Here is a 24372-nt window from a genome sequence, read left to right on the forward strand (position 1 = left end):
AATTTCTAATCACACATGGTACAGTGTGACTAGTAGACAAGTCTCCATCCTCATTTGACCAGAGTCATGAAATAAAGACTTATCCATTCTGTTCACCTCTGTGACTCCAGAACACAGCACCCCCAATGGAAATACCTGAAACCAAGAAATTCAGAATTAACTGTGAAATCCCCACTTACTCTCCATTCACACATCTAGTAAAGGGGGTTAACTGGTGACTGAAGCTCCACAGTTTGATGTGGGTGAAAAGGGGGACAGCAAAGGGGCAGCTACCTAAAATTTCCTCTGGTTCACAGAGCCTGAAAACCTCTGGTTTTGTGACTGTCGTCACAGAAGTGCTCAGAGAGGGGACTTGATTCCCTCGAACTCAGGTGGATTCTAACACTTCCCCCTGACATTAACTAGAAAACATCTGCCAACCATGCCTGGCACCTCCTCGTAGTCATGCAGCTGATGGGGGTGATTTTCAAGGCCTGAGGAGGAAGAGAATCTGTGCGGCTTAGTTTTCAACACAATTGGAACTCCTGGCATTACCAACAATTGTATCCTTGTGTCCATTGTCCATCTAGTCCTTCTGCTTCTCACTGCCACTCTCTGACCCTGGGCCTGGCTGTTTCCAAAAGCCCTCCCCCACCACCCCACCACCCCACCACCCCCAGCCTCCCTGACTTGGTCTGCCCCAGCCCCTAACTTCCCTCGCTCACTTCCATCCAAGCTCTCTCTGGCCAGACCGACCTTCAAAAACTCTCCCTGAAGGTGACGCCTCTCCTGTCCATCAACCCCGTCACCTGCCCTTTGCCAGGAAAAATGAATAAACCCTTGGGCCAGGCCTGAAAGGCTTTCTCCTGCCTTTTAACCTTTAGCTCCCTCTGAGCCAGCTTATTGTGAACCTTGATTAGGTCTAAGTTTCCAACAAAAAAATAAAAATAATTGTTTTCTCCGATATATGAACTTACCTAAGAGGAGACATTCCTCTGATAAGACTTCACCAGTCCTAGAACAGCACTTGGGGTGCAGCAGTGCCAGACTTGAATGAATGAATGAAGTAACTTTCCCACTCACTGTTCAATGCCTGTAAGACACACTCCCTACAGCACTCGTTGGGCATAATTCTTTTTCTTTTCTAATGTAGTCATCTTGGCTTCTGGAGGGCAGAGTCCATTCCAAAGTCTTTCTTTGCACATTTGACACACCTGACTTGGTGCATGGCATACAGTGAATACTTAATATGTGCTTATGGACTGACCAGCCCTTTAAAGCCCTAGGCCTGTGGTCAAAACAGCTCTAGCTACTAAGAAAAGATCTCTTATTACTGTTTTCAGCAAGCCCCCGCTATGTTGGAGTCTATAGTAACAAGAGAATAAATTATCCCTTGATACTGGTGCTTTATGGGAAATCAGAAGCTGTGGATATTCTGAGAAAATAAAGCTCAGTAAAATTAATCTTTCTCAGATTCAAAAAGTATTCCACATTTAGCTTAATCCTGGCATTGCATAGAAAGTTCAAATCATGGTCTTCTTCACCTAACTGAATTTCCATCTTAAAATATTTTCCTTTGTCTATCCTACTATTCCTGTCTTCTCCAGCACTGGGAAGTAAATAGGGCTTGTGCCACCACAGGCTTCAAGGAGTTGATGCCCTAAATGAGTGAAATGTATATAGTTGACCCTTGAACAAGCTGGGTTAGGGATGCTGACCCTTGGTGAAACTGAAAAGCTGTATAACTACTAGTCAGTTCTTCATACACCAGATCCAAGATTCAACCAATGGCAGATCATGTAGCACTGTACTATTTACTATTGAAAATATTCCTGTAGAAGTTCCAACCTGTGTGGTGCAAGTGTCAGCTGTACTTCTCAGAATTGAGAAGTTAGGGGAAAAGAGGGCAGGCATTGGCTTATTTAGTTTTCTTTATTACAGTTCCTTTTCCCCATTATTATTCTTGCAAATATTATTTACTCTCCAATTTTGAGCTATCTCCTTTGCCTTCTAAAGAAAAGCTAAGCAACCAGCTTGATAATAACCTCGCAATCTAGCTTCTTAAAATCTGTCACTTTAAGTCTTTGGCTTTCTTCTTCAAAACAATAAGTGTCCTTTTAATATTGCCACAGGTCACCACATGCTATCATCTGTCTAAAGTGGGATTTTAAAAGATTAAATGCATAATCACCTGAAATTCATGTCATCCTAAATTTTATACAAGAGACTCTCGAGTACCATCACTGTGGTTAAAGGATTGTTTTAATTAGTTATTTTTCCATCATTGCAGGGTGGCGAATTGGTGTGTTGGGGAGCAAGGAGGAAAATTAATGTGCTGCAAATGACAAATCTATAGAGAACCAACTGCCCCTAATCCCCCACTAAAACTCCAGACCAGAGCAGTCAGAGTGTTGGGATATGCTCAAAAGGGCATGAATGTGATTTTCAGGAATCCATCCCTTTCCGCACCAGCACTTAAAGTGGAATCTCCTTTCTCCACCCCTTTTAGCACGACACATTCTAACCACAGAAGGTCAACTAGCCAAAAAAAATGAAAGTCAGCTTATTTGGAACATTTTTATCTGGGTGACCTTAAGAAAGCTATTTAACCTCACTATGAACTTCATCTATGTATCATTTAACCTTTATCAAACTTCATGCAGAAATAATATCCCCATTTAGCAGACTGGAAAATCAGAGGCTCAAAAAGGTTAGTTATCTGCCCAAGCTATTCAAATTGTCAAACTCCCGCACTTTTATCTTCTCATCGTCCCACCGCCTCACCCTGCACTATATCCTAGGTGCTTCTTTTTCTTTTCTTTTCATTTTTTTTTTTGGGGGGGGGAGTTCTTTTTAGGGCTGCACCTGTGGCATATGGACATCCCTGGGCTAGGGCTAGGGGTTGTATTGGAGCTGCAGCTGACGGTCTACACCACAGTCACAGCAGCACCAGATCCAAGCTGCATCTGTGACCTATGCTACAGCTCATGGCAATCCACTGAGAGAGGCCAGAGATCAAACCCAAATCCTCATGGATACTAGCTGGGTTCTTAACCTGTGAGCCACAGTGGGAACTCCCTAAATGCTGAAATACAAACAAGTCCCTCAGTGCTTGGACAGAGTCACAGGCCCCTCAACAGAAGAGAATTGATGTTCCCATCCACCGCTGTCTACAGCCACGGTACCACTTAGTAGCCTTGAAAATATTTAGATGTAATTTCAAAGGCAGCTCACAGCAGGGGGCCAGACAAAGAAATATGCTATGGCCTTAATTACCATAAATTTAGAGTCTCCAACCAAAAGTTCCAAATTATGAGGCCAAAAGAAATTCCCTTTCTTCTAGTTAAACCAAAATAAATAACAAACATATTATCATTTATTCAGTGAACCACATTTATGGATCACTCTGGTGTCCAGGGAAGCTCTGAGCCAGATGATGAGGAGAAAGCCTGGCCCTTTGACAGGGTGGGTTAGAGGCCGCGAAGGTGCCACCCCACCGTGTGGCTGCCCCAGGATGATGGCAATGGGGAGTAGAAGCTGCATCAGAAAGTAATCCACTTCCATCGTTTCTGAACTTGATAAGGAAGAGAACTAGAAAGTCTTTTAATGAAAGGTCATGACTATAGACCACAGGGAAACTCTCCTACTTTAAGTGTAACTGCTCTTAACCGGCCTAATAGGTATTTCTCTAAATGAAATTACTGGAAAGAAGACCAGGTTCCCCCACCACCACTGTCACCATCAATCCACACAACTGAAAGGGACATCCGAGCACTTCTAAGCTTTTATGTCAATGCTCCATACTATCAAAAGCTCTAGGAAATTAATTATTTAATCACAAACTCTTCCAAGTCATATTGTAGTTCAAACCATGGAAGAAGATTAAATTGGACAGTTACCAACTATACTTGTGTCCAACTTTACCTAAGAAAGCCAGATCTGGGAGATGCAAGACTATACATATACTTATGCATTGTCTTTTCTTTTTCTTTTTTTTTTTCTTTTTTTTTTTTTTTTTTTTTTGTCTTTCTGCCTTTTCTAGGGCCGCTCCTGCGGCATATGGAGATTCCCAGGCTAGGGGTCTAATCGGAGCTGTAGCCACCAGCCTACACCAGAACCACAACAACTCGGGATCCGAGCCGCGTCTGCAACCTACACCACAGCTCAGGGCAATGCCGGATCGTTTAACCCACGGAGCGAGGCCAGGGATTGAACCCTCAACCTCATGGTTCCTACTCGGATTCGTTAACCACTGCACCACAACGGGAACTCCAACTTATGCATTGTCTTCTGATGGCAATAACTACCATTTTTTTGTAGTCAAGTCCGGAATTAAACCTTCCCCTACACTGTCATAATTTATTGTCACAACACCCTAGGAAATGGTTTATTATCATTTGCATTTTATTGATGAGTAAAATGAGGCTCTGCAAAATTAATTACCCAAGCTCACCCTTCTGGCAAATGAGGATTCTAGATGCAAACCATCTCTGAGATGATCTCCTCACTACACTGGCCTGATTCTTAATTCCCCAAGAGTCTGGTACTTAATAAATACCCCATTAGTAACAAATTAAACCAAAAGAGAGAGTAAGCCTTGGGATTTTTTGACTGTGAGATCTTCCTAACTGTACCCACTCCAAGGACTATATAACAGAGCCTCCTGGGAGGACCATCTCCACCTGGACTGCCACCCAGGTAAGCATCTGGCGTTCTGCTCCTCCCACTCCTCTTTGCCCCAGAATCCCAGAGCAGGAACGCTGAGGCAATTAAGAAAGTGTCCAACAGCTTGAGGAGGTGGAGTGGGAGTGGAAAGGGGACAAGAACGGGATGTGCCTGCGGGAATTTGCTCCCTGAGGTCCCTGCAGTGATTTCGTTTGTGTCTGGCTTCCTATAAACAAAAGAAGAACAATGAGAGGAAGGAATACCAGGAGGCGGCAGCGCAAGCAGTGAGGAGAGGAAGTTTGTGGTACACTCAGGCAGGGCGGTTCCCCGCCACCCATCTGCTGCAGCCAGCCCTGCTAGCACACTGGTGGCACACTCAGAACGCTCCAAGGAGAAAATAAAGTTGGTGGGGGCTTGGGGTTTTATTGGTTTTTTTCTTTCGTTCTTTTCTTTCTCCTAATAGCAAAGACGGAGGCTGGCTCAAAAGAAAAGCATCACTGGCTGACCCCTTCAAAACCCTGCCCTTCCTAGCAAGCTAGATGAAACTATAATCAAACTGGGGGTAAATGAGACAGTCAGGCAACCCCAGATGACGCCAGCAGAACTCGAGGAGAAGCATGGAAGCAGGTAGAAAACAGAATGTTATGGCAGAGGTAAGATCCTCTGCACCACGTGATACTACCCAGCTCCGAGGGTGGCGCCGCGGCTTCTCCCTGGGCGCCCTGCCAGCCCCTCTCCAGCACTGGCGCCCTCTCCTTAGCCTCTGCCCCATGGAGAAGTCTTGGCGCCAGTGCAGCCATATCCCCATCCCCAAGGGCGAAGTAGCCCTGGACTCGATCCTTCGCTTGCTTTTTCTCCCCTGCTTAGTGTAACCCGGCTCCCCAAAGCACTGATGTTCCAGGCTTCCTGGGAAATTAAATGTTCTGCTTGCCCTTCGCTCCCCTCCCAGTCTTGGCTCCCACTCCTCCAGCCACCGAGGGCCACCAAGCTCGACGCTGGTGCGCCCCATATGGGGGAGAGAAGGAAACCAAACGTCTCCAAAGTTTGGAAAAGTTTCCAATGGGCTGGGAAAAGGGGAGCAGGGGATGCTGACAAGGAGAATGGGAAGAATCACCTGTTGATGGAAGGAGGGAAAGTTTGGCCCCACCTCCCAGGGGCGCCCGGCTCCCCGCCCAGCCGAGCCTGGCTCTCACCTTGAGCCCGCGGATCTCGCCGAGGTGCAGCTGCAGGCGGCGATTCACCTCGCGGATGAGGTTGCTGTGGTCCAGCATCGCGCTCACCTTCTCGGCCTCTGCGCGCCGCAGGCAGCGGATCAGCTCCTCCTTGCTCCACTGCAGCAGCTCCTCGTCCGACACTTTGGATAGGTCCTCCACGGCGGCGGCCGCAGACTGGCCGGCAGAGGTTGGGGGACAACTTTCCGCCGCCGCCGCCGATGCACCTCCTGCCGCCTTCGACATGGTATCCGCACGGTGGCAGGTGCGAGTGGGTGGAAGAGGCGAAGCGACTCCTGAAGACGCTGGCGCTGCGGGGCGGCCTCCGCCCACACCCCTAAGCGCTCCAGCGAGTCAGCTGCACTGCCCGGGGGCCTCTGGGTTGGGGCGGCAGGGGTCGCGCTGGACCGCCATCCTACCTCGCCATTCCCGCGCGCGTGCCCGCGCACCCCCAGGGCCGGGCAGCCATCCGCGCGCTGCGGCCGAGGCGCATCCCAACTCCGCGCAAGTCCATGGTGAGGGGCGCGGGGAAGCGGTGGCCGCGGCGGGAGACCCTCGGGGGCCGCACCCCGGTTCCCCTGCCCTCTCTGCAGCCCTAAATTGAACCTGTCGCCCCCCACACTCTCGCACACACGCACTCAGACAAGCTCACTTTCCTCTCCCCCGCCCAGCTACAGCCCCGGCTTCCCTTCTCTAGCCCCCGCTGGGGCGTGCCGGGCTCCGCGGTGCCTCCGGGGCTAATCTAATGCCACCACTAATGCCCAAGGAATCAGCGCGGCCGCCCGGCTGCGCTCCCCCTACTGCCTTCACTGTGCCCGATGCCGCTCCCAGGTTGCTGGGGAAGCCTAGGATTTGCAGCTCCGAGCCGAGGAGGGTGGAGGGTGGGGGTAAAGGCTGGACCGGCAGGAGGAGGAGCCTGGAGCCGGGGCCGCCCGCAGCCGGCCTCACCTCCCACACCCTCTGCACCGGCCGGACGCTGCTGCAGCTCGCCAGCCTACTGGGCTCCCGAGGCGCGCTCCCCGCTGTCCCGCCGGAGAAGGCCGGGGGCGCGGCTCCTTCGGAGCCGGGGCGCGGAAGGAGCGAGAGGGGGAGAAGTAAAACCTGAGACACTCCAGCTTTGAGAGGCTCGAGCGCGCCACCGTGTGGTACAAGTAGCTCCTTCCGCCCCCTGCACGTGAGGTTCGTCACCCGGCCTGGGAAACAGCTGTGAGCAAAATGATGCGTGGTATATTTGCAGAAAGTAGGGTTCTGGAAAGATGGCTAGGAGGACGCGAAGGTAGTGTTTGTGCTTTGGAGAATGGAAGAAGAGAGGAAGTGTTAGAAACGAGGGAAGGCGTTGGGGAAGGAACGTTTAAGAAAATCCTAACACTCTGAAAAGGGGAAAAAGAGGCTTCTGGGCAATACTCTCTAGGGACCGCCCAATCTCTCCCCCCCATCCCCACCCCACCCCCGGCGCCCGTCACCCTAGGCTTTTGTCTTTTCTAAAAACCCACTACTGTGTGAAGAGGCTTAAAGGGAGGTTCTGGATCTTTTATAATTTTGTTTGAAAAACATCAAAGCCCGAAGGGAAAAATAAAAACCTTCATCTCCTGCTTCCTGAGGCCTGGATTTTAAGGTCAGCGCGATCACCTCCCCTCTGAGCAAAGCATGGCCCCTTAGACAAGCTGAAATGCCAGCCAAGGAGATTTCCATTTTCCTCTGTGCTGCAGGCGGCCCAGTATTACTGCCTCGGCTTTTTATGATGGTGATTTCTGGAAGGGTACTGTGTCCCTGGGTACTATCTTTGGGCTACAAGACTCCCTTCCCCCATCCCCAGTTCTACTCTCAGAGGAAGTGGCATGGAATCTTCTCTGAGCTGAAAACAGGTGTTTTGCTTGAAGAAGTGGGTGCATTTGGTCCTGTGCATGTCACTTAGGTGAATCCTCTCCAAGATAGAGACAGGGTCAGAAAATTTCAGGGATTTACTCCCAGGGGCCTTGAGAAAACCAGGGTGCAGAGGCAATCTTCTCCATCCCATAGGATGAGGATCTAAATCAGAAACCGTCCACCAGCTGGTCAGTGTGTGTCCCTTGAAAAAGCTGCTCCCAGTTAAGAGACGATGAGTTGGGGAGATACATCTGAGACCTGGCTTCCTAGAGAGCCTGAAAGGTGATGTTGCCCTCTCACCTGGATGGCCTTAAATCAGATGGGTTTCTTCCTGACCAAAGATCCTGACCTCCCTTTTCTTAGAATATTTACTTTAGAAAACTGTCCATTGTAAAATCTTTCTCTGCTCTCTTGAGCTGTAGATCATCTCCCCGCTTCTTACCAGTTTTACCACCCAGGAATTCTTTTTCAAGGACCCGGAGCCATCCTTTTGAAATGTGATCATCAAGGAAGATGGTACCCTATCTCTCCTTCTCTCTGGGAGGTAGAAGCCCGACTTTAATAAGTGCCAGTTTGCAAACACAGATGGCCTCAATGCATTGACCAGCCCCCTCCTCCACAGCCAATGTCCTCTAATACTGTTGACCCTTGAACAACAAGAGTTTGAACTCTGGGGATCTGCTTATTCATGGAGTTCAAATGGTCCATCTGCATTTTAGGCAGGAAGAAAGAAGCAAATGAAAAAAGTTCTCCCAGTAATATGACCCAGTGAATCTCATTTATATCCTAATAGCCAGGGGCTGCCATCTGACCACCTCCCAGCCTCAAGGGAAGCTAGATACATTTTTTAAGTTAAACATATTAATACCACAAGTAAAATCAAAGTTGTTTAAATAAGAATACAGGAGTTCCTTGTGATGCAGCGGGTTAAGGATTTGGCATTGTCTCTGTGGCAGCGTGGGTTCAATGCCCAGTCCAGTGCAGTGGGTTAAGGATCTGGCATGGCCACCGCTATTGTATAGGTCACAGCTGTGGCTCGATCCCTGGCCTGGGAACTTTTATATGCCTCAGGTGTGGCCAAAAAAGAAAAAGAAATAAAAGAAATATTTGATAGGCAACTAACAGTTTCATGCAAATTTTTCTGATGGACTCTGTATACAGTAAATGGAGGTATCTAAAAACCAGCCATAAAGGACTGTAAATCATTAGGTCTTGATGATTTTATCTCATCTGTATTTTAAACTAACTGATCCATCACAGGTCACCATTGTCCAACTCGAATTCTCACTAGGTCTCACCTGAACATTTTTATGGGTCCCTCTGAATCCAGCATCAACTCTTGAGAATTTGCTTTCCACACAACTGTCCAAGTAGACAAAAAAAGTCAAGTTCAGCTGCTTCACCCCAGGGTAGATTAACTCATTGCTCATCATTCTTCACAAACTCCCTAAATAATTTTGACCATCTGTGCCATGCAACTTTGCAGTAGCTCCCATGGAGGGGGGTTATCTCCCCTCTCGATGATATTGTGCTTGGCACAGGACTTGCTTTGCTAAAGGAAGGTGGATACACTTGAGAATGTATCCCTTCTGTGGGGAGAATTCACCCTCCTATCCTTCCATACTTCACAGGGGAAAGAGCTAACCTTGAGGGGGTGGTTGTTCCTTCAGTCTGGGTCCCACCCAGGGCTACTGCTAAAGATCCACACCCTCACGCATGGCCCACCTCCCATCACACACTCCCCTGCCACCTTTTCCCTTGGACAACTCACACTGGATCCTTCCCTGAGTACCATCTTTTCTAGGCCCCTGGCATCAGCTCATACTTCTCCAGTGAAGGCAGAAGTAGCCTCCTCCATCTCCATAACCTCCAGGGCATACCCCTAGCTCAGCACTTAAGACAGAATATTGAACTATAGATAATTATAGGTAGAGATTCAGACTAAGCCAGCTCAATCCTAGCAGAAATTTTAGCTCCGGCCAGAATTTAACGTTCCATCTTTTCTGTTTTCTCCAAACCCTACAGACTCTCATGATGCCCTCCAGAACTCTTTGGTGCAATGAGAGATGCTATTGAGGACACTGCTGATTATATCCCACACTCCCTTGCGGTGACACTGCAGTTTCTTGGCAAATTCATTAGTTTCATTCTTACAGTGACTGACTGTGAATTATGCAGTTGATGTGTATTCCTCTTTGTACTGGCTGTTGAGAAGGCAGATCCAAACTCGTGGCCCACGTTCAGCTCTTTAAACAAGACTTAAGAAATGTAATTTGTTGACTAATTCTGACTTCTATCATTTTTTTACTTTCAAATTTCCTTCTCCAAATTTCCAAATTTATTTTTTACCTACCTCTGTATCTTTGTAAATTACCAGATACACACAAATAGAAATGTGTGTTTGCACACACGGCAGTAAAGAGAGGGAGGAAGAAAGGAGCAAAAGGAAAAGAGAGGTCTTGTCTTCAATCATCGACCCTATGTTTTCTCATTTACTTTGACTTCTTCTCCTCTGTTAGCCTTTAAACTCCGTTAAGACAAGGCATGCTTCCTACCTCGAGTCCACACTCAATAAGGAAAGGAGGGAGAGAGCGAAGGAAGGAGCAAGCTAGCTAGGGGCTTTTGTTCAGTTTTTTTATCCCCCTGGTTGGGAATGCCTCTTCCTTTTGAAAACATTAATTACTGTGTGGTACATGCTTATTTAGAAGTCAAAGGAGTGCTTTGCAGTTTAGGAAACTACAAAATTTTTTCAAAATTGTTTAAATGTGGGATAATATGGTGCTTTAATGAATTAGTCTCAAATGGCTGCAAAATGCACTCAGGTGACAGGTTTATTCACCGACGATGCCAGAGTAAGTAAGTAATCGCACTACATGAACAAGGCTGAGGCTTATCTCACTGTACATGTGTTGTGTCAAGTAACAAGCAGCTACCGAAACATCATTTTTTGCTCCACCAAGAACCAGTTTCCCAGGCAACACTTAAAAACTCAATGAAAGTACATTGGATTTCAGCTTTGGTACGTAATTCTGAGTTTAGATCCAGAGAACATGGTCATTGCGTGGAGCAGGGAAGTAGCTGAGAATCCCAGCTCTGGCAAGGAACCTCACCAGATGTTACTGATGGAGGCCTCCAAAATACATTTCCACTGTAAGCCACTGCGGAAATGTTTTGCCTTGCTCCAGCCCCACAAATGGAATGTTTAGGAGCTTTCTGGTTTTTATTGTATTTTGCTCTGCCAAATCCTATGGCAGAAACTGCTAGAGAAATGTTGATCTAGCAGCCAGAAGCACCCAAGGAAGAGAGGTCTGGCCAGCCTGACCCTCAATGTTGAGATCCCCAGTGTCTTGTGGCTCATGGGAACAGTCGTTTTGCAACCCCCACACACACCCCCAAACTGGCAGCTGCACTGTGCAGGTGGGGTGAGGTGTGTGTCTCAGGGAAGAAAGTGAAAGCAGAAGGTACTCCAGGAGACCATATTTTCTGTTGTTTGCAAAGAAAATAGGCATACTCATTTTCTATAATCCCTAGACCTTGAACACTATTTCTACTATTGACCTTATTCCTGGCCTCTATTCCACAGATTCTTAACTTTGGTTGCATATAGGAAGAACCCAGAGTGTTTAAAACATGTCAAAGCATGGACCTCTCCCTAGACATTTCTGATTTAATGAGTCTGGGGTGCAGTGTGCACACTGAGGTTTTTAAAACTCCCCACATGATTTTGCTGTGCATCAGTTTGAAAATTACTATAGTAGATGGTGTAGAACATTGTCCAATAAAAAATAATGCAAACCACAAATGCAATTTAAAATTTTCCAGTAGTTTCTTTCAATAGTAAAAAGAAACAGGTGAAACTAATTTTAATAATAGCTTTCATTTACTCTAATATACCTAAAATGTTATTTCAACACATAATCAACATAAAAAATTATTTATTTATTTATTTATGGGGTTTTTTAGGACCGCACCCACGGCATATGGAGATTCTCAGGCTAGGGGTCGAAACGGACCTACAGCTGCCAGCCTACGCCACAGCCACAGCAACACAGGATCCAAGCCACGTCTTCAACCTACACCACAGTTCATGCCAACGCCAGATTCTTAACCCACTGAGCGAGGCCAGTGATTGAACCAGCAACCTCATGGTTCCTAGTTGGATTCATCTCTGCAGCACCACTACAGGAACTCCAACATAAAAAAAATTATTAATTATATGCTTTGCATTTTTGTAGTAAGTTTTTAAAATCTAGTATGTATTTTGTGCTTACAGCACATCTCAATTCAGACGGGTCACATTTAGAGTGTTCAGTAGCCACAGGTGATGAGTGGCTTCTGAATTGGACAGTTCAGCTGTAGACCATTTGGTGGTAGGGAGGGTGGAAGATTGAGGGTGGCACCTTGGTAGGTTGAAAATGATGCCCTAAAAGATATCCATGTGCTACTCCCTGGACCCTGTGAATGTCACCTTATATGGCAATAAAGGACTCTGCAGATATGATTACATAAAGGGTCTTGAGATAGGGCTATCACCCTAGTTTATCCCGGAGGACCCACATGCAATCACATGTATTCTTGTAGGACAGAGGCAGAGAGAGCATTCACAGACAGAAGAGGAGAGGGCTATGTAACCACAGCAGCTGGAATTGGAATGATGAGGCCACAAGCAAAGGAATGCTGGCAGCCCCTAGAAACTGTAAGAATCAAGGAAATACAGCCCTCCTGAAACTTTGATTTCAGCCCCATAAGACTCATTTCAGATTCCTGGCCTCCTGTGAGATAATAAATTCCTATTTTTTAAAGATGCTAAATTTATAGCCACAATAGGAAACTAATAGAGCACCATTTATAACAGAGCACTTCCTTTTTACTTGTATTGTAGTTAATCACAGACTTTCTTTTTTAATAGCTAGTTGGATACCTACTGGGTTTTTTGTTCATTTTGAGGCAGGGATAGGTCTATTCATTAATGAACCCTCTACCACACCTGGCAAGTACAGTATTTATTGTAGGTACATCATCAAAGGTTGTCAGATGCATCTGAAGCCCAGCCTCCAGGGTGCCCAGATGTTGGTGTACACTCAGGAAACACATGAAAGGAGGGCCACCTCCAGAAGAGATCTCCGTCTTGGGAAGTGACAGATCGCAAACATCCAGACTCCCATTGCCTGCCTGCCCTGGTCTCTTGAAGTCTCTTTGAGAAGCAGTAACACCATGAGTAGAGAAAAGGAAGAAAGTGCTAAAAGCTGGAACTGCCTATCAGCTCTGACCTGCAAGGCAAACTCCAGCAGAACTGGCCCACCCCCACCCCCGCCTGTCCCAGGAAGTGTTAAGTGCCTTTGCTCAGCTTCCTGAAAGATACAGTTAAGAGTCTCACAAGTGAAAATGCCTCTTCACAGGTTTGTGCAATATGATTGCTTTTCTTCTAATGCAGAAACCTGCTGCCTGAGGGTGTGTGAGTTGGATTAGGAAGTCTGTTCTTAGGCAGACAGCATCAGTATCACCTGGGATGTTGGTTTATAATGTCCCTATGTAATTCAAAAAGATAAGCTAAGGAGCAAAAGTTGAGGTATATTCATTGCCTTTCAAAACAGAACCTTCCAAAATACCCTGGTCATGTTTTGCTGGAAGAGACTATCATGGGCAAGGCACACGATCTCATTGAATGAATGTTTTTATCCCATTTTACGGATGAGGAGTCTGAGGTTCAGGCCAGAGTCAACATAGAATGTCATTGTGATGGTCACTTTCACCAGAAGAAACAGGTCTGCAGGGGACTCTTGGGCCCCCAACCTTCATACAGCCCTCAGGGAGTGGCAGAGGGGTCTTCAGTGGTATATTCAGTGAGACCCAGGTTTTTGGAAATGGCAGTAGAGCAAGCAAAGAATAAGAACAGGCTCTTAAGGTGACTGAAAGGGAATCCTTATGCCTTTGCAACTGGGAAAGAAGTCCTAGCTGCAGAATAATTTGCAAGGAAGGGAGTTGTAGCTTTATTTCTTTGGTTTGTCTGGTAGCATCCACAGAAGTTGCTGACACATGTTCTTTCCCACAGGGATGTTTGCATGTGCTGCTCTCTGCCTAAGGACACTGTGCTGCCAGTAATTCCTATTCCTTCAAGTCATAGCCTTAATGTCACTGCCCCAGAGACATCATCACTAATTAGATCATCAAAATGACCTACTCCTTCACTGTGGTTCATCACTTTGTTCATTTCTTTTATGACACTTTTCATTTGCAATTATTTCTGCTTTGTTTGTTTACTTTCCATTTTCATCTGGGAAAAGCATGAAGGGAGGAGCTGTATTTGTGTTAGGCCTGACATATCATAGGTACTCACTCAGGAACTCTTTTAGTAATGGGATAAATTGCAGGTTGTTTAATATTTGCTCCCCAGCACAACAAGCCCCTAATTACTCTGTGCTTTATAGTAGTACAAACCTCCTGCCACCACCACAATGCTGATTCAGTTGGTCTGGGGTAAGGTCCTGGAAATGTGCATTCAAAGGCTGCTTCTTGGCTGACTCTAATGTAATCAATCAACAGAAGAGCAGGTAGGAACCCTGTGCCTGCCTCCTCACAATATTTGTATTTGTCATCTTTGCAGTGAGAGTCATGACAACAACCAATTCACACACTCATTTCTGGTTCACTGGGATGCCTGAGAGGACCGTATAACTCCTACTTGTATATGTACACTTGCCTATCCACATGAAGCTATAAATGAGATTCAGGCCTAGTGTTACCTCCTATACACTGTGAGTTAATTCACACTCCCAATCAAGAAAGAAAGATAGGAGTTCCCATCGTGGCTCAGTGGTTAATGAATCTGACAAGGAACCATGAGGTTGTGGGTTTGATTCCTGGCCTTGCTCAGTGGATTAAGGCTCTGGTGTTGCCATGAGCTGTGGTGTAGGTTGCAGATGCGGCTCGAATCCTGCGTTACTGTGGCTCTGGTGTAGGCTGGTGGGTACAGCTTGGATTCGACCCCTAGCCTGGGAACCTCCATATGCCACGGGAGCAGCCCTAGAAATGGCAAAAAGACAAAAAAAAAAAAAAAAAAAGATAAAGACCACCACAATCATTGGGATAATATTCAAGTCAGCCAAGGAATTCCACTTTCTGGAAAACACACTCAAAGTTCCTTGGAACTGAAAGTGACATGTATCTTCAGGGCACATGCAAAAGAACCAGAAGTTAGACCACCTCAGGATGGCTGAGTGAACTCTATGCAGGCTTAAGTACTAGACCAACCTGAAACACTCTTATAGCAATAGATGAGGAATGAGGCTGGAATTGGCGGCAGTAGGGAGTAAAGGCTACAGCCACATAAGTGGCATTGAAAGAAAAAATGGAAAAGGAATCCAGTACCTGAGAAATTAACTCCACTCTGGGCCTTGACTATTCACAGTATGGTCTGTGGACCAGGTCTTTCTGTCTTCATGAAAGACCTTGTGGAAATTCAATATTTCTGTCACCACCCCAGAAGTCTTGAATGGGAATCTGCCTCTTGACAAGCTCTGCAAGCAATTTATAAGAACTTCCAAGTTTGAGAAGGGCTAACCTAACTAAACCAATGGCATGTGGTGAACTGGAGGAAAATTCTTAGAATTCAGGAATTCCTTAGCTTCAAAGAAGTTCCACTTGAAGCAGACTTATTCAAACCTCAGTGACACCTTAAGGATGATGTGACCAGAAAAACAGGGCTTACTACTCTTTCCTTCCTGAATGTCTCATCTCCTCAAGGAGTGTTCAGTAAACTCCCTCCTGCTCCTCAGAGGGTGCAGACTTGGGAACTGAAACTGGATAAGCAGAGATAAAGATAAGTCTGAGGGTGGTCTGAGATCAGTCTCTAGTATTTTCTCTTAAACATTCGTGGCCTAGAACTTTAGCCAACCCTGTTAGGATAATGTGTGAATATGAAGATCATGAAACTTTAGAAAATAGTTTAGGAATCTGTTATTAATGCTTATAAGTAGACTGTGCCATTCTTCAGAGGGGATCTTTCCAGAGCTGGAAGTATGGCTGACTGTGTTGCTTTAATCTGCATTAAATGCCCTGGAGGGAAGGTTATGTAAAACTACAAGAAATCATGAAACCAATTTACGTAGCAGCTGAAAGCAAAACAAAAGCAAAAGATTGGTTCTCTGGTCCATTGAGTTTTCATCCTCTCCCTGGGGCGCAAAGAACTCTCCACTGCATCCTAATATCACCACTGCTCTCCCCCACAACCCCCACCCCCACCCCCGCCCCCGGCCCCTGCTGGGGATGAGCACCAATCGTAATTCGTAATTCTTATTTTGAAGGCAGTATGTCGTGTACTGCAAAAATGTCCTCACATCTACCCTCTTTTGCAGTGATCTGTGTGATATCACAGTGCCTGCCCTGAGTACATGCAGTTAGAGGGTGTTTTTAGAAAATTGCTGAGTAAAATATTCCTGAGGTGGGTGTGGGTGTGGGGGTGTGTGTGGGGGTGTGTGTGTACACATTTGCATATGTGTGGATCCTTGCCTTTATAGCAGTTAGAAGAGATTTTAGTCAGGGACAGTAGAAAACTAGTTTAAAATACATAACTATAGTTCAAATCAACATGTCCATTTTCTAAGAAATAAAGAAAAAAGAAAGGAAGAGGGAGGGTGGGAGAAAGGAAGGAAGAAAGAAAATAAAAAAAATGCTCAACATCCCTGATTATTAGAGAAATGCGAATCAAAACTACCACGAGATACCACTTCACACCAGTCACAATCGCCATCATTAATAAGTCCACAAATAACAAATGCTGGAGGGGGTGTGGAGAAAAGGGAACCCTCCTGCCCTGTTGGTGGGAATGTAAGCTGGTACAACCACTGTGGAGAACAGTACAGAGGTACCTTCGAACTACCATGTGACCCAGCAATCCCACTCTTGGGCATATATCCAGACAAAACTTTCCTTTAAAAAAGACACATGCACCCACAGGTTCATTGCAGCACTATTCACAATAGCCAAGACATGGAAACAACCTAAATGTCCACGGACAGAAGATTAGATTAGGAAGGGGTGTGTGTGTGTGTGTGTGTGTTTTATATATATATAATGGAATATTACTCAGCCATAAAAAAGAATAAAATAATGCCATTTGCAGCAACATGGATGGAACTAGAGACTCTCATACTGAGTCAGAAAGAGAAAGACAAATACCATATGATACCACACATCTGGAATCTAATATATGGAACAAATGAACCTTTTCACAGAAAAGAAAATCATGGACTTGGAGAATAGACTTGTGGTTGCCAAGGGGGAGGGGAGGGAATGGGGTGGATGGGGAGCTTGGGGTTAATAGATGCAAATTATTGCCGATGGAATGGATTAACAATGAGATCCTGCTGTGTAGTGCTGGGAACTATGTCTAGTCACTTATGATGGAGCATGATAATGTGCAAAAACAGAATGTGTACATGTATGTGTAACTGGGTCACCATGCTGTACAGTAGAAAAAAAAATCATATTGGGGAAATAACAATTTAGCTAGTATCTCCTGTTTATTCTTAAGGAAGATTTGCTCCTAAATTATTCTACTTTTTGAAAGAAATGAAATGTTTCTAAATAGGGCATGAATGTTCTAAGCATTCTGTTAGGTCCAGGTCAGGGAAAGGCTAGAAGGAGCCCAGGAGCCCAGACAGCAGCAGGACTAGAAAGCCTGACCCCTGGCTGCCACCTAGCCATGGGGACATCCAAGTGGCCCCTTTGCAATTCTGTTACTGCATCTTTAAAAGAGGAATAATAACAGACATCTGTCATACTTCTTGTAGTAAAGCAGTGAAATGTTTTGAAAAGGTCACACTGCCACACACGCCGTACTCTGTATGGTTATCACTCGTCCCTATTTTGTTCTGTCTCTTTCCAACCAGCAAAGGTGTCCTCAGGGTTCACCATTCATGTAGCCAAGGAAGTAAAACCTTTAATTGCTTCCACCCCTCTGGAGTTGTAAGAATCCTCCAGATTATAAATTCATGCTGAGACCAGGAGCCTTAAATCACAGCCAGACACTAAGCTACCTGGCAATGGAGGGGGACATAATTTTTCAAATTATACTTACCAGCCCCTTTCCCACCTCTCCACACCCACCGCCAGAAACCTTGGTCAGGCCATGTGGAAATTTGTGTGAATTAGCAAAAGGCAACCTTTCCGTGTGTGTGTGTGTGTGTGTGTATACAATAGTAGTGTTATAGTATATGGTATATAGTGTGTGTATATATAAAAATATATATACTATATATATTTAGAGAGAGAGAAATAAGGAAGTTATAGAAGCTAAGTCCAAGGATCTATAGTTTGCAAGCTGTAGATGCAGGAGAGATGATATAAATTTCAATCTAAGTCCAAAAGCAGGAGAAGATCAGTGTTTCAGCTCAAAACAGGCCAAGAACAAATTCTCCCTTACTCCACCTTTTTGTTCTATTCAGGCCTTCAGCAGTTTGGATGAGGGCCGCCCACGCTGGGGAGGGCAACCTGCTTTACTCAGTCTACCTATTCACATGTGAATCTCATCCAGAAACACTCTCACAGACACAGGGGGAATCATGCATAGCTCACAGTGGCCCCCGTCCAGTGGACACATAAAATTAACCATCACAAGTAAGGTACATAGTGGACCACAGACTGCATTCTGGACACAAGAGCATAGAACACAATCTACACAGGCACACACAGTGACCCTGCCACCTTGTTAAGAACTGCTCTAAGAAATGGCCTTCTCTTCTCCAAATCAGGAAACTTATAGTCCTGCCTATGTAGCTCCCTCAGTCCCACCATGATTTCTGTATTGCTCATGGTTTGGACTCCATATAACACTCCAACAAAGGGTATTTCATCTTAGGAGTTGTTCAAATGAAGTCCCCTTTTAATTTTTTACCTGGGGCCACCCAGATAAGCATCTGAGTTACGTGACTTACACAGGTCAAAGGTACAATGAACAGCCCTTCCTCTCAGCATAACTGAAAGCACAGCTTTTCCCTGGGAGAAGCACAGCTTTGCCCAGAGCTGGCAGGTCTATTGGGCACATTCCATTTCCACTCAGCAAGGAATCAGAGAATAGAGAAAATCAAAAAAGAAAACGGCAGGAAGAGAACAAAAAAATCAAGTGAGTCCACAAAAATAAGGAATCATGTAAATGAACGAGAAGATAAACAGAAATTACAACTGGCAAAGCGTTCAACAAGTACTGAGTCCCAGAAATGGCATTTGTGCAGAACTGTAGCATACGGAATGAATCACTGTTTACCAGCCATGGACAGGGTGCTGTCAAGTTCAACATACGTGCGACAATTAGGAGTGGTTAAGTGTGATGCCTGGAGGGCAATGGTGTAGGGCTGGCATCAGAAAACACACAAAAGCTACTTTTATCATGTCTCCAAAAGGTGGGAGGGTGGAGTATAAAAATCCCACAAAAGGTTCATACATATGATATTTAAATGTTTCATGAAGCAAAGGATTGGAATAAATGGCAGTTCCAAGTGAGCAAAAAGAAAAAAAGGTTTAGATGTTGTCAGCCAAGAAATATAAACAATGCAACTAGGAAAAGTGTGGGGAATCTAGTTCTTGCTATGGTAACAGGTTTAGAAACCAAGCATGGTTTTGACGTCTTTTTTATGCTGGAAGAAAAAGCATAAATTGGTTTGCCTTAAAATATACTTTCAGTGTTCATCCTTGAAAACTGAACACCTAGGAAGGACTCTCAGACCCAAGGAAGCAGAAGCCTAGGGAAATGGGGATTTTAGGTGATTTTTCTAGATGAACAACTAGTCTTATAAAACTCAGCTTAATCATAATAACTGGGAAACTCCATTCCAGGCCAGCCTGCCCCCCAAGAAATCAAGGACTGGGCTCTCAAATGCCCTTAGAGAAGCTGGACCTCAGCCTCCTAGGGAAGAAGTGTCATCATCCTATTGTTCTCGCTGTCAGCGAAGCCTGGGACACTCTCCCACCAGCAACACTTGCACGTCCAGTGGGTATCTCAGCCTAACCCATCCAAACCTGACTCCTGAAAGTCTCCCAAACTTGGTCTCCCTGCAGCTTTCCTCATCTCAGCAGATGACAATTCCATTCCCCCCGTTAAACAGACCAAAACCATGGAGTCACCCTTGACTTTCTCTTTCATACCCTCATCTAATCCTAATTCTATTGCCTCTATCTTCAAACTATATCCAGAATTTGACTGTTTCACACTACTTCTATTTTTGTCCCCCTAACCCAAGCCACCACTATGCCTGGGTTATTAACTGTAGCCTCCTAACTGCACAGCTTCCCTCTTCCTTTGTCACCCTCCTTGCTCAGCTCTCAGCAGAGGTTAATATAAGTCAAATAAGCTCATTCCAAAATTCAAAGCTCTGCAATGCCTCCATGAAAGCCAACGTCCTTAAAATAGACTAGAGGCCCTTTCACATCTTTCTCCCTTCCCCTCAGTCAGTTGTCAGGCCTTATCTCTATTACTCGTCTGCCACCTTGTCACTCTGCTTCAGTGACACTGACTTGGCTTCCTTTGATAAACTAAACCCAATCCCATGTTAGGACCTTTACTCAGGATAAACCTGTCCCAAGTGCCTCTCATTCCCTCACTTCCTTCAGACTTTCAGGTCTCAGCTTAAACATCTCCAAAAGGACTTTTCCTGGCTACATTACTTCAAATGGAATCCCTCCTTCAATATTCCTAAACCCCTCCCAAAGTGGATTGGCAGAAAGGGAGGGGGGTGCCCTCTCTCCACACAGTTGCAGGGCCCCAGGCTGTCTAATTTTGCTGTCTTGTAGCTGCATAATCTGGAACATGCAACCTCCTAGGTTGGCATAGAAGAGAAGAGAGAACTTGGAGGTGGCACACTGGCTGTGGCATGCCTGGACACAGAAATGACACAAAGCATTTTTAGGTATATTTTATTGGCTTCAACTAGTCAAACAGTTTCACCTCATTGCCAAAAGGCTAGGAAGTGTAGTAGTATTCTAAGTGCTCAGGAGGCAAAGGAGAACAAGACTGTGGAAGGAGTGAAATCTGTACTATGTTAAACAAGCTGTTTCTTTGGAAATCCCTCACAGCTTGGGCAGAAGAGAGCCCTGTCTTCCTGCCTTATTGCTTTAAGATTCATCTTTTTGATTCTTTTTCATTCATCCATTCAACAAAGTTTTCTTTCTTTTCTTTCTTTTTTTTTTTTTTTTTTTTTTTTTGTCTTTTGTCCTTTTAGGGCTGCACCTGCAACATATGGAGGTTCCCAGGCTAGAGGTTGAATCAGAGCCACAGCTGCTGGCCTACACCACAGCCATAGCAAAGCCAGATCGGAGCCACGTCTGTGACCTACACAACAGCTCACAGCAACACTGGATCCTTAACCCACTGAGCGAGGCCAGGGATTGAACCCACAACCTCATGGTTCCTAGTCATATTTGCTTCCACTGTGCCATGATGGGAACTCCAGCAAATATTTTTTGAGTGTCTCCTATGTACCAGATATCATGAGTGACGCTGACGATACAAGACAAGAGGTTGTGTTGTATTGCCTGCTGTGGTACCCCAGAGCAGGGTGGGAGAGGTACACCACAACATGTGACACCAGCTGTCCCCACCCAAAGTCAACAGCGTGATGCACATGCCCCACTGAACATGTGTGTGAGATGGACACAACAGTCTTACTCTCCCCAGCAGTGTTTAAGTTCTAAAGGGATGCCACCAATGTAAGCTTTCCTGAAAGTTATTGCAGCCTTTTCAGAAACTTATAGATCCACTCTAGACATATGCAACCACATAACTAACCATACTCTCCTTTACTAAAGAAATAATACATAAATGTTCATTTGATCTTGCCAGAATGATGAATTGAGCACAAACATTTTCCTCCTTCTTTGGACCTCAGGTGTACACAATGGAACTTTTTGCAGCAAGTAGAAGCAAAAATCCAAACATGTTCACAACAACAAGGGTAGAGTTTAATTTTTTTAATGTGCTGTAGAGCAGTGGAAAATGTAAGATATTTAACATTTATGAATACAATTTATATAAATTAAAAATGCATATACTCAAGACCACGAAACACTACATATTCCTCAAAGAAACATGTATATTCCATACATATGTTAAACAAACTAGAATACCTGTTTGTGGAAGAGAGGTAAAGGAAGTGGGGATCAGGGTGAATGGAGAGGAAATAATAAAATAAGAGAGCTTCCTGGCATGGACCCTGGTGACATGCCATAAGTGAGGAATACAATTCACCTGACAAATATAAAACTTTACATTCTAAATTATTTTTTAAGAGGCACTCAGAAAACATTTGGTAAGAGGATTCATGAAAAGACATCAATCTAAAACTAGGATTAAGAGCAGTAAGACAGACTGACAATGTTTCCTTCTGTATTTCTGTATTCTGATCTAAGCCTGCAGTAGATCTCTCTATAAGTAGATACGAATAATACATCAAGCTTTTGTCTATCAAATTGACAAGCATAAAAAGTTATAACAGTTGTTGTTAGTCAAGATATAGAAAAATGGGCACTTTCAAATTATTGACAAGAATGTAAAGTGGTACATCTTTCTGAAAGGCAATATTTATTGAGGTCCCATAAAAATATTTATAGTTATTAACCCAAAACTTCAACTTTTATAAATTTATTATAATAAAAATGATTTAGGTACAATTATATTATAACCTAATAATAATTTAGGTACAATACTATTTGAGGCAATATTACTTGAAATAAAAGAAAATTGCAAATGATGTAAGTGTTCATCAATAGGGGATTAGTTGAATAGATTGTGACATATCCATACAATAGAATTATATTTAATTCATTTGTAATGATATAGTAAAATGTTCATGATATATTACTAAGCAAATGTAGCATTCTAATATATGCCACGTGATTCCAACTTTGCAAACAAGAAGGTTGCACATTAAAATGTTAATGTTAGATATCGCTGCATTAATATATTAATCCAATGAATATTGAGTGGTGGAATTATGTATGATTTTTATATTCTTTGTTCTGATCTATAGAGGATATGTATTTTAATTGGAAAAACACAACAAACATCAGTGGAAACATCAGATTACAATTCTATCTATTATACTATATTATGTCTCAAAGGCATGAAAAAATGCTTATTTCCATGCTAAATTCTTAGAATGAATGCTTCTCTATTTACAGAATTCTCAAATCTTTGTCACATGTACATTTCAAACATTACTCAATCATACTGTGCTGTGTCACCTTGAGCCTTTGCATCATTCCCATGTTAATAATTAAAGAGAAAATCATTTTGATATAAGAATATGGATAAACAAAATATTCCCTCTAATTTTCTAGACCTTAATGAAGAATTCATTAAAACATTTTATGAAGGTTCTGTTTGTGAATAAAATCAAGGGAATCCATTTTATTGTCAACATAGGTGTCCCCAGTTTAGTCATGTCAGGGCAAAAAAGAAATGACAAAGCATTATGGCCCATTTGAAGCTAAGTATTCTATTAAAACCCACATTGACTTTTACTTTAATAATAAAGAATAAATGTTGGTTAATTTCCTTTCCTCCTAAATATAAAATCCTGAAAGGGTAGAAAAATAAACAAGGGCCAGATGGAGTTGAAACTCAAACACTGATGTATTTTCTATTATTCTATGGGCAATATCTAGTTCTAGTATCTTGTCACTTCAATAAATAATCTTCTTGGGGGAAAATAAAAAAACTTCACACATAAAACAAAAACCAGCCTGAACTCAGGTTTAAATTTGAGAGCAAATATTACCTTCAACCACATTTTTTAATTCCATTGTAATGGGAAAAGCCATAAAAACAGGTGTGATATTTTCAATCTATTAAGAACACACCAACACAAAAATTAAGCTTGTTGGTGGTTAGGGGGAGAGTGGCATATTCCAAGGCAGAACATTTGCAGGTAACATCATCTGGTGGATAGTACTTTTTAATGGTTAGTTACTATTTTAAGGTGTTGTAAAGATTTAGAAAAGTGCATGAGTTTTTGTTAAGTGTACATTTGCAAACCTGTCTACCATCTGTTCTTTGAACTGCTGGCTTATTTGATGTAATTTCAAAATTGCATTATGTAGATGACTTGAGTTATTATGAACAACCCATAAGATCAGATGTGTTTAAAACTCATAAACGCAGCAAATATGAAAAACATTAAGAAATCAATTTTGATTCTTGCTTTTTTAAAGATGATGACCCTGTCTAGATCTATAATTCTATGATATCCCCTTCTCCAAATAGGAAACATAAACCTCTCTTTTATATCTCATATTGTTAAGGACCAAATATATGCTCCCAAAATGCATATGTTGAAGCCCTATCCTCCCCCACCCCACCATGTGGCTGTATTGAAGGTGGGGCCTCTAAGGAAGTAATTAAGGTTAAATGAGGTCATAAAGCTGGGCCCCTGACCCCACAGGGCTTTATCACTCTCCTTCCTAGAGAACACAAAAAAGAAGTCATGTGTGTACAAAAAATAGCCATCCATAGGTCAGAGAGAGAGCTCTCACAGGAACTGAATTGGCCAGAACCTTCATCTTGCATGCCTAGCTTTCAAAACCATAAGTATATAAATTCCTGTTGTGTAAGCCATCCAATCTATGGTATTTTGTTATGACAGTCCAAATTGACTAAAAC

The 24372-nt window shown here is 43.9% G+C and overlaps 1 protein-coding gene across 50 annotated transcripts in view; it reads right to left on the reverse strand.

Annotated features, from left to right (window-relative positions):
* The window catches only part of CCDC85A (coiled-coil domain containing 85A), a 691220-nt gene that overhangs the window by 199793 nt on the left and 467055 nt on the right, over positions 1 to 24372 (reverse strand). For 8 of the 50 annotated variants that reach the window (XR_014841929.1, XM_085019235.1, XM_085019227.1 and 5 more), the window contains exon 1: positions 5925 to 6894. The exons of 41 other annotated variants lie outside the window; for them this stretch is intronic. Coding sequence is in view for 8 of the 9 variants with exons in the window: in XM_085019235.1 (XP_084875361.1) it covers positions 5925 to 6101 (177 nt within the window). In the remaining variant the exon portion in view is untranslated. Of the gene's footprint in view, positions 1 to 5837; positions 7144 to 9019; positions 9084 to 24372 lie in introns of those variants that run through there. One more of the 50 variants, XM_005662538.4, reaches the window with a different exon arrangement.

Source organism: Sus scrofa, chromosome 3 (genome assembly GCF_054392235.1).
Source record: "Sus scrofa isolate SSC_HxYL_T2T_F1_AM1 chromosome 3, Sscrofa_HxYL_maternal_Yorkshire_Landrace_v2.0, whole genome shotgun sequence".
NCBI lineage: Eukaryota > Metazoa > Chordata > Mammalia > Artiodactyla > Suidae > Sus > Sus scrofa.